The following is a 14,040-nucleotide window of genomic DNA, read 5'->3' as shown; positions in this document are numbered from 1 at the left end:
TCTTTTCCCATCCAGGTTCCTGCTCCCCCTGCACTGGAAAAGAGTTTCACTCGGCACCACAGCAGTAAGCTGCAGGCTAGTTGGCCGTCGGGACGCATAGGCATCTATGTGGCCCCAGTGCAGCTTACCCAGCCCCGGACCAGTAAAATCTGCAATAGAGGTAATTGGTGTGGGAGAGTGAATGGGTAAATGGATGAATGAATGGGTGTATGAATGAGTGAGTGGTTAGGGGCAGAAATGGAAAAGGCAAGTTGTTTGGGGGGACAGAGGTGTCACAGACCGGATGCTAAAGGGACAGAGGTGACACAAGTAGGTTGCTTAAGGGACAGAGGTGGCACAGAGAGGTTGCTTAAAGGGGAGAGGTACAACAGGCAGGTTGCTTAAGGGGCAGAGGTGGCAAAGGCAGGTTGCTTAAGTGGCAGAGGTGGCACATGCAAGCTGCTTCAGGGGCAGACATGGCACAGGCAAGCTGCTTCAGGGGCAGAAGTGGCACAGGCAGGCTGCATCAGGGATTGAGGATGTCACAGGAAGCTCCGCCATATTGGCAGAAGTTTTCCTCCGGGAGGTTATGTCTGCAGAGATATGGATGAAGAAAGAAGAGAGATGAACCAGAAGATGTGAGTCATGGAAGCAGAGCTGCGAGACGTGTAAGTGGTTCACATGGAAGGTAGGGAGACATTCAGAGGGTGTGAGAAAAAGAGAGATTTGTACAAATTTACGAAATCTGAAAATTTTGTTAAATTGGCAATTCGTATGAATCTAAACATACAAGTCTACCCTGACTGTCCTTATAGCCCTTGTGCATGAACTATCTTTCATCTATGGATGTTATTCTTTGTTGCTGACTTGTCCTGCACCAATTTCCAGTTCCTTGCCTTGCTTTGGCCATAAGTTATCGTGTCCTGTTTTACTGTGTACCAGGATCCTGCCTTATGCCTATGTAGTGACATCTTGAGTCCTGCTCCTGTATACCTGACCCTGCCCTGCCTTAACTACGATTCTACCTTGTTCTTCTGCACTAAGTTCCTGCTGTTCCTGTACTGTGTTTTGCCGATCAGGTGATACCAGCTCAGCATTGCAGATCCTTATGTTGACACATATACCTAGCGTGACATTTTTGTATGGGCCAAAACCTGAATTCCATGGAGTTGCATCAAGTTCCTTCCAGGCAGAAGCAGAGTCTCATGACTGCCAGCTACAAGCCATCCAACACACCAGCAATATGGCATCCACCCAAACCGTGACTTCTCCGGTATCTCCTATACCTGCTGTCAGCAATGATTCTCTTCAAGCTCCACATACCCGGGATTCCTACAGGTTTCTCAACCTGAGACTTTCTGAGAAAAATGCCGGCTATTCTAAAGAGTGCAGTGGTTTTCTTGATCTGTGCAGTCTGCACTTCAGAATAGATCCTGATGCATTCCAGTCATCCTGTGCATCATTTCATCATTTCCCTGCTGACAGACGAGTCCATGGTCTGGGCTAACCCATTAGTGGATGAGGACTCGGAGGGAGACTATGGCAAATTCATCAAATCCTTCAAGTCAGACTATGATGCTCCTGGCCATAAAGACTCGAATATGGCCCTCATGGATCTCCCTCAAGCATCCCGTACAGTTAGTGTGTATATGGTAGAATTCCGTACCTTAGCTTCTGATACTGAGTGAAGCAATGCCGCCCTGATTACTGCCTTTCGAGGGGCCTGAATAAACCCTTTCTCATCAGTCCTGGACTTTCCTTGGGGCAGGATCAGACTGATACGTGGATTTATTCTCTGTAATAGCAAAAACTTGAGATGCTCTCAAGCGGGAATGAACAGAAGGAGCTGTTATGAAGCTCTTTGTTCTTGGTGAGCTTCTCAAATTTGTTTTGTATGAGCAAGATATAGGAGAAACTCTAAGCACATACCATACCAATCCTCCACAAAATTGCTTTAAGGTTCCTGTGACCCTCTCCTGCAAGGGGCATATGGCCACCATGAAAGCTCTCCTTGATTCCGGTGCTGCAAGCAACCAATGACCCAGTTAAATTGTGTCTCTAAGTTGGGGTCTTGTGCCCATGATATTAGGACTTCCCTGGTTTCTGTCCATATTACCCAGAACTGGCAGTCGGATCAGAGACCTGTCTACAATATATGAAAGCCAATACTTGTACTTGTATTTAATGCCGTAAATAATCAAACTTTGTGACCTTAAAAAGTACATAAAACCGGATATCATTGTATAAAATGGAATGAAAATTGGGTGTTTTCCCAAGCTCCCTGAAGAGAAATTCACATTTTAAATGAGCAGTCCGTTTGCCCTCACAAGGGTTCAGTTCAAGGGGAAGTCAGTACTCAAATTATCCTCAAAAAAGACAGATACATGTTTTTTAAAGCCAAAATACATTTGACCACACATGATCTTATCCTGTTGTACTGTGACCATAGGATCCTCAACTGTGTACTAGACTTCTGTTTGGCCTTGATCTTTGTGCCTGCCTTTTACCTGGGTACTAACATTTCAAGTCTTCCTCCAGCATACCTGACCTCAGCCTCCCCTGACTATGATTCTCCCTTCTAGGTGACTGCTGTTACTGTGCTGTGTTTTTTCCTTCAGGGGATACCAGGTCTGCATTGAGGAACCTTATCTTGACACCTTTACCATGACTATATATATATATATATAAAAAAAACATGCACGGCAAGACTGGAAGCTCTTAACAAATGGGCAGGCTTAAGTAAATGCAGATCCACAAGGTCAAAGCACAGACCGGCAGTTCAAATCCATTATCAGATGAAGCACAAGATCCAACACAAATCAAAAGTCAATACCAGAGAGTCAGGCCAAAGGGTACGAGGCAGGATACAGAGTAGGGAGAGGTTGGGGACAAGGAACTGGATGGGAGTAGGAGTAGGAACTGCAACAGGAACAGAAGCAGGACGGTAGTCAGAGGTGCAGCAAGCTACGCCAAAAAAACAACCTGGCACCCTGAAAATGGTCCCAGTTGTTTAATAGTCTATGTTCGCTAATGAGGGGGATAAAGCCCATCCATGTAAAATATGTGGGGTAAAAAGAAATCATCACCTACCTCTGGTGAGTATAACTGAAGCCACTGATCCTCATTTTCAGCCCAAGGAAAGGAGCCACTCCAAAAATAGAATATTAAAAAGGAAAGCCTGACAAACATGTAAAAAGAAAATCCAGTCTGTGCCCGATGGCAGTGGACTGCAAAATAGTTGTGTGCTATGTATAAAACATTATGGTGCAAATGTTCTGGTGCACTATTAATACCAATTGAGTTTACCTGTTGACTGGACCATTCCATTTACTGACAAAATCTCTTCAGACTTTCCATCAGGGTAACATATAAATAACCCATGTGTTGATGTTTAAAAATACACTCTATTGCCTTTAGGCATATGTGAGTTGACTGTTTAAAACAGAAAAGAGCTTAATGTTGCATGTGAAAGTGTTGGAACTATTGTCCTACTTAAAATGATTCTATTTTTTTCAGAGTAACTGTTGATGGCAGGTTTATTTGTATGGTACAACTTGAGTAATGTTTCAGCATTTTGTTTCTTTGCTACAAATTGTGGCTACTGATGGTACAAATGTGTGGGTTGTATCAAGCTTAATTGATGTAAATCTGGCCATGTTGGCTGCACTGTGTAAAAGTGAGTGTATGTTTTAAGATTAATTATACATTTTATAAAATAACTATGAATTATAGGTACACCTATGGGATGCCTGTGAAGGGAACTCTATCAGTTACTGTAACAGGAAACTACCGGAGAAAAAACAATATGACCAAAATGTTTGAGGCAAGTATAAATGTTTATCTCTAGTCACAAAGGACAACTAAGGAACTAAAAGGCTAGATTCAGTTACCCAGGTTATCCCAGGTAATTAAATACACAATAAAGCTAGTCCTGGTGAGTAAAGTAAAAGAAAAGAAACCCAGGTAGAGGGAAGATATTCATCCAAGTAAAACCTGTGGGGAAAAAAGATCATCACTTAGCTTGTTTGGGGTCTAGTTAGAAACTATTGAACTTATGAATCATTATTTTCAGCCCAAGGAAAGGGGCCTCAAAAATAAAATAATGGAAGAGAAATCTAATGTATACTTATATGAAAAAAACTACATGTTAAAAAAGAGGGGATTGTAAAATGGCTGTGTGTTGTATAGGAGCATATATATGTGGTCTCCCTTGCACCAGTGTCCCTAAGTGGTAGGGTAATGCATTGTATCCTTCATTCACCTGATTGGGACACATTTAAGTCACCTGAGTAGGGGTTGAAGCAAGGGTCACAGACCTGGGAGATATACCTTCTCAGGATTGGTTTTACTATGTTCTACCCCACTGTGCACTTTGTTGGGGAAGATGAGAACATTCATTGCCCTCACACACTCACATATAGTACTGTGCAAATGTTTTAGGCAGGTGTGAAAAAAGTGCTTTAAAAAAAAAGACATATTAATAGTTTATTTTTTCATTTAACAAATTGCAGTGAGTTAACAAAAGAAACAAAAAATCAAATCAATATTTTGTGTGACCACCCTCCGCCTTCGATACGGCATCAATTGCAAATGTCCTGACTGCAAAGCTTGTTCAAACTTAAGGGACACAGATTCAAATTCTTCAAGGGTCGACTCAGGTCTCCATCCTTCCGAGGTTGATAAATGAGTACAAACTTCCATGAAAACCACTTCTGACCAGACTTCCCCAGGCAGTAGACAGGGGCCAACTGTTTTCTGTCAATGCTGAGCTGATGGCACTGCTGGACATCTTTCGATTGCGCTGACTGCATTTGTGCTTCCTTGAAAGAGCTTGGACAGAATATCTTGAATCCCATGTGTGCCTTGAAATTTCTATCTGGTAGAGACCTTTCTGGTGCAGTAGAACTACCTTTTGTCGTGTTGCTGTACTCAGTCTTGCAATGGTGTATAACTTTTGACATTAAACTGTCTTTAGCAACCTCCACTTGTTAGTAAATTTGATTGTTCCTCATCTAGTTTTATTCCCCCTACACAACTGTTTCTTTTTCAGTTAATAATTGTGTTTCAACTTAAATATTAAATACTGTATATGATCATTATGCCTAACTATATAACTATAAGTGTACCAAGAACAACTGATGCTGTTTTGAAGGCAAATGCTGGTCACATTTAAAATTTTCTTCAGTTCACTCACTTTGCATTTGTTAAATGATAAAAATAATTTATTAACATGTCTATATTTGAAAGCATTCTAACTTTACAGCATGTTTTACACCTGTGTAAAACTTTTGCACAGTAATGATATATATATATATATATATATATATATATATACACTTTCCTGCAGTCAAATGAAAATGCGAGTCTGCTGTAAGTAATGTGCAAGTTGGTCGTTTGTCCCATTCATGCAAGTTTGTTGCTGCAAATTCAATCTCTTTTTATTAGATATACTTACTTGTGATACAATATTATGTTTTCCTTTGATGCCTTCCTGTATTTTTAAATGACAGATAAATGGAAACACAAAGTTCAGCTTTAGTCCATTAGAATTGAAGGAGCTTATGAAGAACAGAGAATCATCATTTTCAGATTCATCATCCATAACGGGACCTGTGGACATTGAAGCCAGTGTTACAGAAACACTTACAGGTTATTTCTAACACTTATTTAAACTGTGGTGTATTCTATAACATCCATATAATAAGAAACAGTATAACAACATGTAAACTCCTTTGTCCAATGATAATTTAAGTAAGCTTCAGTGATGGCGGCTATTTGGTTTGGGCAGTATGGACATTGTACAAATTATAGAACTCATTCAGTAGGTATTTAGTGAAGTCTTATTCCCTTTTGGATACTTGCTTGAATCAGTTGATGTTAAAGAAGTGTAAAACACTTGATTTGTTAATGTTCATTTGTAAAATAGCTACAATCTGGGTATAAGAATTAGTAATTGTGAAAAGGTTTTAATAAATTCCTTTGAAGACATTTAAAAAAAATGCAAGATTTGATCAAAATGCATGTAAATTTCTTGGATAAGGGAAGCTTGTATCTTTTACCCAGTGATTCACAGCATAAAGATGTCTCATGTTGTTTTTATTAAAAAGCTGGAATTTCACCCTTTAACATTAAGGTGCAAAGAGAGTGCCGGCTGTATAAAGGCAGTTCAAGGCCTATTACGTATTTTAGGACACTGACATTATCTTTCCCATATTAAGTCATTATATTTCCAAAGAGAAAATACAATTTACATTCCTCTGGAAACTCGACTTTGATGAGTCATAATCCACTTTAGCATAGCAACCCTTTATTGTGAGTAATTTAATTAAGACATATCATCTCAAAACTATGCTTAGTTATTTTTTTATTTTTTTTTAGATTTTGCAGTGTTTATTTGGAACATGAGAAATTCCTGCACTTTCTGTTCAGAGCAAATTTGCAAAAGTGAATATGAAATATAATTGTTAATTTGCCAATTGTGAAAAATTGTTGCGTAAAAATACAAACATAAAACGTTAATAGAGTCCTGTTGTATGTCGATTAGCAGTTTTTTAAGGCTAACACAGGAGCAAAGTGAGCATGGATAGATTTTCGAAATTGTCTAAATTGTCCCTTGAAACATATGTAAGTTTGACATGAAAAGAGTGTCAGAAAAATGTCAGCAGAATGTGCCCATGTATGACTATACTGTAGGAGTTACTAAAGGACTTATTGTTTGGGTCTTGTGTTCGTGTAATGCAATGCTTGTGAGACCCATTACCAGTATCTTACCTATGGAATTAATTGTCTATATTACAGTAATTGTGAAACTATACTCTTTAAACTACAACAAATGTCCGACCTATTAATTTTGTTAATATGTTTCATATGTAATGATAGTGAGTTACGTTGATGATGAGTACATCAATATTTCTGGTAGGTTTTTTGTGAGCATTAGTGGTCACTGGAAAAAGAGCGGATGGATATGGGAAGAAGGTTTCCAGGTGTATTTAGTCTGTTACTTGAACAGGTATGATTACTGGTATGGCAGTTGGACCTACACAAGTACTTGGGGAAAAAAAAGGTTTGTTAACATCTTAGTTATATATTGATGACTGAATTCAGTGTCTTCACTGTCTACAGGTATTACCCAGACTGAAACCTCAAGTGTCTACCTAATGGACAAACAATACTACAGTGAATTCTATGACCATCCAAGCGTTTTGAAACCAACACTTAACTTCACAACCTATGTACGTTTGTATAAATGTTGTTTGCATCAAAGTATAGAATGTCTAAATGTGTGCTTCTTAAACTCATTCCTTTTCACACATAGCAAAACAAGACACAAAATGTTCCCATGAACCATATATAACTTATATATCTTAAGCTTAGTCTTCTCTGCAAATGCATATGTGCTAATTTTTACCCAATCTGCATTGGGTGAAACACCTTTTAGTGCCATGAATGTACCTCTTAACATTATTTTATGTCAATGTCAGTAAAAATATATCATAAAATTAAAGAAAATGTGTCATGGAGTACTAAAATCCTGGCTCTGATACAAGTAACAAAAAGCACTTAGGTTCACTTAGCATTATATACGGTAATATTATAGGTAATTAAAATATTCCATTGTTATAAGAGTATGACCTCCTGTTAAGATTGAACTAATTATGGCTGATACTCTAAATAACACCACTAGAAAACCACTACCTTATAATGGGATTCCTAAATGTAACATTGTTGCTATTTGTTTACTTGTTCTTCAGGATTATTTATTAATTACTTAATAAATCTATTCATTATTTCATATGTTTCTAAAGTCAATGTTTTAGCTGATGATTAATTAGTTTTTTTATTTTTATATTTAGCTTAAAATACTGAGATATGATGGCAGACAACTGACTGCAGATGAAAGAAAAGAATCAATTGAAATACAAATAACCCAGACAATAGTGGAGCCATCAAGTGATTTGAACAAATTGGACTATATGTACCCTGATAACAGTACTTCGTATGTTGAACAGTCAATATTCTACTCCATTCCAGAAAATGGCATCCTTTACATAGTGGTTCCACTCTTACCAGATGTCATTGTTTTAAGAATCAAGGTATGAAACAAATATGCTTTATTTTTTACATTGATTGTTGTTAGTATATATTTTTTTTTTAAAGTGCAAAAAGCAATTGTAAGGCGGCCAATGAAAAACGGACAGATTTAAAATATAAAATAATAAAATATCAAGTGTCAAAAAAATGCTGCAAGCGTTACAAAAATAAGGCACAATCACCTATTACAACAATACAACAGAAAATCAACTGAACTCAGCGCAAATCCGTGACACAAAAATTCACCATGTGAAGGCAAGCAAAGCTGTTTACTTACTTAGAAAAACGATGTCTCAAAAGTGACAAAAAATAAATAAATCCCATAATAACTTATTGAAAACAGATGAAATCATTTGTAGATAAAAGTTTCTGAGAGGGGATTGGAGTACCAAACTCAATTTGTGAATTTAATAGTATTTCATGGAAACAAAAAATAAAAGGCCGGGGTTCAGTTGATTTTCTGTTAAAATATTTTGCCGTTTGAGGAAAAAAACAAAAGCCTTAAGTCAAGAATGTCAGTCTTCCAGGTCCATAATCCTAGTAGAATTTTAGGATTTACATAATACATTTGTTTGCAATTACATTGCTAACACAGTGGATTGACTATTTTAACCTCTACCAAACTGCCTTGAACAGTTCTTTCATATACAGGATCACATTAAAAGGGTAATCATGCCATAAGTGATCCCTGATACAAACTGAAGCAAATCGGAGTAGATTTTTTATAGAAACTGCTTCCTAACTACTGGGCATCTGTGCATGCTTGTATGCTACATGAATCAAGATTACTATTCAGGAACCCCCAATGACCTGTCCATTCCATTGGTACACTAGTTTGCTGGAAAAGCTAGCATGCAAGGTCATTGGAGGTGGAGGGGTACATAAAACTACATTAATTTCAATTATGTTTTTTTCTTCATTGATCTGTAAAGTATTGTACTTTTTCATGCGGGGTCTTTCAGGTCTTTTGAGGACTAGCCCCACATCAGTCAGTGGATATACCCATATTTTACCTTAATCCTGGCCATTGCAAGCAACCTGGCACACCGAGCAAGTGCCTGCTACATGAGCATGAGCATATAGCATGTTTACTGCCCTTCACAGGAAAAATAAAGTGTCTGTATGTACATATATATTCTCGATGTTCATAACCAGAAACTGAATAGAGATCAAAAAACAAAACTGCTTAAAGTGATTCTACTGTAACCAAGAGAAATGTTTATTTCACAGGCCGAGTTTATGGATAGCATAAATGAGCTTGTAATCAGCAGTAGATTTTGGTCTCCAGATAAAACCTACATGCAAATACAAAAAACAGATCAAGCTATAAAGGTAAGAAAGAGTATACTGCATTCTATTTTAAACAGGTGTATGGTAAAGGAACAAAAATTATTGCATGTTTTGTTTTGTATCAGTTTGTCTCTAAATTATGTCTTTTATATAACACCTGAGCCTATCCACAAATATCGGTAAATAATGATTTGCTACTACCAACTTGGACACACAACCAACAGCAATGTCACTGCAGCACATCCGCTCTTGTGTTGCTGGTGAGTTTTAGTTGAAGATATTGAGAAACCCGACTGTCACCTTCCATACTTAAAAAAGTAAATATAAAAGTATATATGTATTCAAACACACATAAAATAGGTCCCCACTGACACCCTTGTCCTTCGTTACTCATATCCTGTGTGCTGTGGGATGGAGGTTGTGGATGTGCCGTTCACACCATCCTTCCCTATCTTGTGTGCTTTTGAATGCCAGATTGGGTGACTTAAGAAAAAACATGCACAAAATCGGTCATATCCACAGTGGATGGCAGAACATTGAAAAATACACAGTGGTTGCGTATCACATGCTTCTAGTTAACCCTTTGATACAACTTTAAGCGAACTGACTGCAGAATCCCTTTAAAATACACTGCAAGTGAATGTCTTTCCCCGCGCCGGTGCGGGGAACTCTGATCTTTGACAGCCGGGGAAGGTCTGCGCGATGCACGCAGACAACCCCCGCTGCTAGCCACACCTCCTTCTGGCTGCAGCGGAAGTTGTCTACGCGAATCGCGTAGACATCTACACGCTGCACACCGGGGACTCTGAAGTACCGGTAAGTGGGGCGCGGGGGTTGAGACAGGAGGATCCAGATCCCCTGCAGCTAAACAGTTTTTAATTTTCAGTCTTCAAATTTCTATTTTTTTCTACGTTACAGGTCGGAAGCCCATTTACAGTGACAATAGACTGCAACATGCCCTTAAAGGAGATAAGCTATGTGGTAATGATTTTGTTAATTATTTGAATATAATATAATAGTTGCATGCACTGACTTATTACAGTAAATCTAGAAAATAGATAACGTACCCTAAATAATAAAAAATAAAATGTATGCTAATTGCAATTTTAGTATGAAAAAAATCAACATCACATTTTCCACCATATTTTTACTTTTATTCAGAAAATGTCATACATTTTTGTGATTTTATTGCATTATTAAAGTAATGTGTTTTATAGTATTTGACTAGTGACATATTTCAAAGTTTAATTAAGTGTTGATAACCCCAGCTGATAGACCCGTCTCTGCCTATGTGGTCTGGAGGCATTTAATATTGACACAGCTCTCTTGATCATGACTTGGGTCAACAGCATGGTCCCCAAGCATGGTTGTTCTTCTTGAATATGCCTTCAGAAAAATATTGAAAGGATTCCACAACTGTGACAATGTCAAAATAGCTAAAGCAGAAGTTACACTAACAGAGGAAGGAAGATGTGATGGTCTATGGAATATATTTACAGTTTCTTGTTTTTTGCTGATGGAAAACAGGTTTTTAAATTTGACTTCTAAGGGGCAGAACTAAATATAAATGGGGTTAAATATTCAGCTAAACATTGTATGTTTGAATCATCTTCTTAATTGTAAGATCTTTGGAAAGGGTCTTTATCTCTTTGGAGATCATTAATCCAAAGAGCTAAAGACCTACACCAAAAGATTTGGATTGTTGATGCAGATATATGAGATATGTCCTTTTGACACTCAGCAAAACTTTAAAAACCATGAATGCTTAGAAGTGGAGCTCTTAACTCTTTTTAATTTTGCTGTTGCAGGTTATGTCCCGGGGACAAATTGTGTCTGTAGGGAAAGAGAACTCGATGACTGTAACATTAAATCCTGAAATCTCATGGACACCAGAGGCATGCTTAATTGTGTATAGTGTAGCAGATAATGGCACTATTCTAAATGATGCTACAAGTTTTTCTGTTCAGCCTATCTTTAAAAACAAGGTAATGTATTTTATTTCAATTTTAGGTATACTTTTTCTCATTGACTTGTCCATATTATGATGGTGACTGATGCATTTGATTAGTTAGCTTTGTGGTACAAAGTCCATCATACATTTGTGGTGATCTTTATTTTTTAGATATCCATGTCATGGAATAAATCTCAGACAAGACCATCTGATAAAGTTTCTCTGGCTATCAATGTGACTGAGCCCAATTCATTTGTTGGACTTTCTGTTGTAGACAAAAGTGTGAAGATGCTTGGAGACAGGCAAGAAATCACGGCTAACCGTGTAAGTAAAAAGCTGCTCTCCATTGCTCAAATACGACACGTGTTACTATAGATAATGTTTGCATAAACAGTGATCTCGGTAATTTATTATAAATTAAGCGGTTTCCCCTCTGTTCTACGCAGAAGAAGGTTGGAATATCTGAAAATGTAGACTACCTGCTTTTGTGGCCAAGGGTAGGATGGGATATATAAATTTTTGAGTAATAAGGAACCTATTGAAATACATAAATCTATTTTTTTTATCATATGAGTATGTTTATGGGTTTGGCAGGTTACTGCGTCATTCCTATTTTCTCAATATACAGTTGTGATCAAAAGTTTGCATACCCTTGGAGAATATATGTATTATTTTTTTTAAGAAAACATGAGTGAGCAGGCAAAACACAATTCTTTTATTTCTTAAAGAATTTATATTAATCTGTAGGTTATAACAGAATGGCACAATCATAAAACAAAGCATGGAAACAAAGATGAAAAAGTCTGCATACCCTTAGTTCTTAAAACTGTGTATTGCCCCCTTCAGCATCAATGACAGTGTGCGATCTTTTGTAATAGTTATCTATGAGGTCCCAAATTCTTGCAGGTGGTATAGCTGCCCATTCATCATGGCAAAATGCCTCTAGGTCATGTGAAGTCTTTGGTCGTCTTGCACGAACGGCACGTTTGAGATCTACCCAGAGTTGCTAGATGATATTAAGGTCTATTTTTGTCTCATCACTCCAAATTACAGTGTGCCGGAAACAGTACTGACTGGCATTTCCAAGGCTTTGGATATCTTTTTATATCCTTTTCCATCTTTACAAAGTTCCATTGTTATGCAGGTCTTTTGACGGTTCTTTTCTGCTCTCCATGGCTCAGTATCTAGCCTGCTCAGTGCATCCACGTGAGAGCTAACAAACTCATCGACTATTTATACACAGACACTAACAGCAATTTAAAAAGCCACAAGTATGGGAAATTAACCCTAACTTGCCTTTCTAACCTGTGTTTGTCACCTTGTGTGTCTGTAACAAAACTTTTGATCAGGGCTATTTGGGTGATATCTGTTATCATTATGCTTTAAAGGAGCCACATAAATACATGCTAATAAATGGCTTCATATAATGAATAGCCTTAAATAAAAGACAGTTTTTTGCATGATCAGTCATATTTTCAAAATCAATGCCAACATTTCACAATTTCTGCCAGGGTATGTAAATTTTTGAGCACAATTGTACCATGCACCTTTTATAGAGGAAGGCTCTCCTCTATAGGAGGGACCTGGGCTGATATACTACGCAACAAGATCAAAATCTGGCTAAAGGGAAATGTACAGGGAGCTGTGCTCTTTTCTTTCTGTATGCATATGTGTGTTTTCCATTTTATTGGAGAAGAATGGCATACCACTCGAAATAGTAAAGCTTCTATGTAAAATCACGCATGCCTTGTTCAAATAGTGTGTTCAAATGACTGTGCCATTTACTTAGAATTTAGTCATTTTATATTCTTCAGATTCATTATTTTTCATAGAGCATATATTTTATTTATGCGGAACAGCACTGAAATTATACATTTGGAAAATACCTGAGAAGATAAAACATACATCTGGAAAAGACTCACTGACTCAAAGAATTTATATCTTTGCAGGTTTATAATGGTTTTCAATCAAAAGTATATTATATGGCTAGTAATTTAGACATTTTAATTGAGGGCCTCTTTCAGACCTAAATGTTCTTAAAAGTGCTCTGTATTCGATTAAGAGGCTTGTTTTCTTTAAGCACATATGAAATTCTTCAGTTGCATCTTAGGTCTTCCTTATCAGTGAGTGCAAGGAGGGAACACAGCCTTTTAAAGAGGTTCTAATAAAAATGTCATTAACGTGGCATGTGGTTTGTATCCTCACCTACTCACATTCCTCTGCTGTGTTATTACCAAAATGTCTAAAATGTCTAAAATTATGAGATTATTTTCTGAACATTTGGCTACAAATTTTAAGAAGAAACAGAACACCTGATTTGTCAAATAAATTGATAATTCTAGTCTTCACATGCCCAATAGAGGCATATAACATAATGGAAAAATTCTGCATTATGGGAAAAATTTAACTTACCAAAAATGTTCAAATCTCAGTAACATTGCAAGCATCAAACTATTTTACTTATATTAAAATGCTTCTTACAAAATTAATCTCTGTGATGCATAGCTCTTTATAGGGGGTTTGATTCTAATATTGAATACATTATAATAGCTTGTAAAGGTACCTGCTTTTTAAGGCATAATTGTACCAGTGACTGGTCAATTGCTGGCCAGTGGGGAATTTGAAATACCCTGGGATGCCTAGTTTTCGAAAATATATGGTTTAAAGGGGGTAAATTGAATTGGGTGGCTTCAAAGATGTCCCAAAGTAGGCCATGGAGGTAGGATGAC

The 14,040-nt window shown here is 37.3% G+C and overlaps 1 protein-coding gene across 2 annotated transcripts in view; it reads left to right on the top strand.

Moving 5' to 3' along the window:
• Positions 1–14,040, top strand: part of CD109 (CD109 molecule) — a 67,222-nt gene that overhangs the window by 25,804 nt on the left and 27,378 nt on the right. For both annotated transcript variants that reach the window (XM_053458815.1, XM_053458814.1), the window contains exons 8-15: positions 3,712–3,802; positions 5,490–5,628; positions 7,102–7,211; positions 7,833–8,072; positions 9,301–9,402; positions 10,279–10,341; positions 11,169–11,345; positions 11,483–11,635. In XM_053458815.1, the coding sequence (XP_053314790.1) occupies positions 3,712–3,802; positions 5,490–5,628; positions 7,102–7,211; positions 7,833–8,072; positions 9,301–9,402; positions 10,279–10,341; positions 11,169–11,345; positions 11,483–11,635 (1,075 nt within the window). The remainder of the gene's footprint in view (positions 1–3,711; positions 3,803–5,489; positions 5,629–7,101; positions 7,212–7,832; positions 8,073–9,300; positions 9,403–10,278; positions 10,342–11,168; positions 11,346–11,482; positions 11,636–14,040) is intronic.

Source organism: Spea bombifrons, chromosome 3 (genome assembly GCF_027358695.1).
Source record: "Spea bombifrons isolate aSpeBom1 chromosome 3, aSpeBom1.2.pri, whole genome shotgun sequence".
NCBI classification, from domain to species: Eukaryota; Metazoa; Chordata; class Amphibia; order Anura; family Pelobatidae; genus Spea; species Spea bombifrons.
Note: the sequence above shows the minus strand (reverse complement) of the source record. Positions and strands in the feature narration are given on the sequence as shown.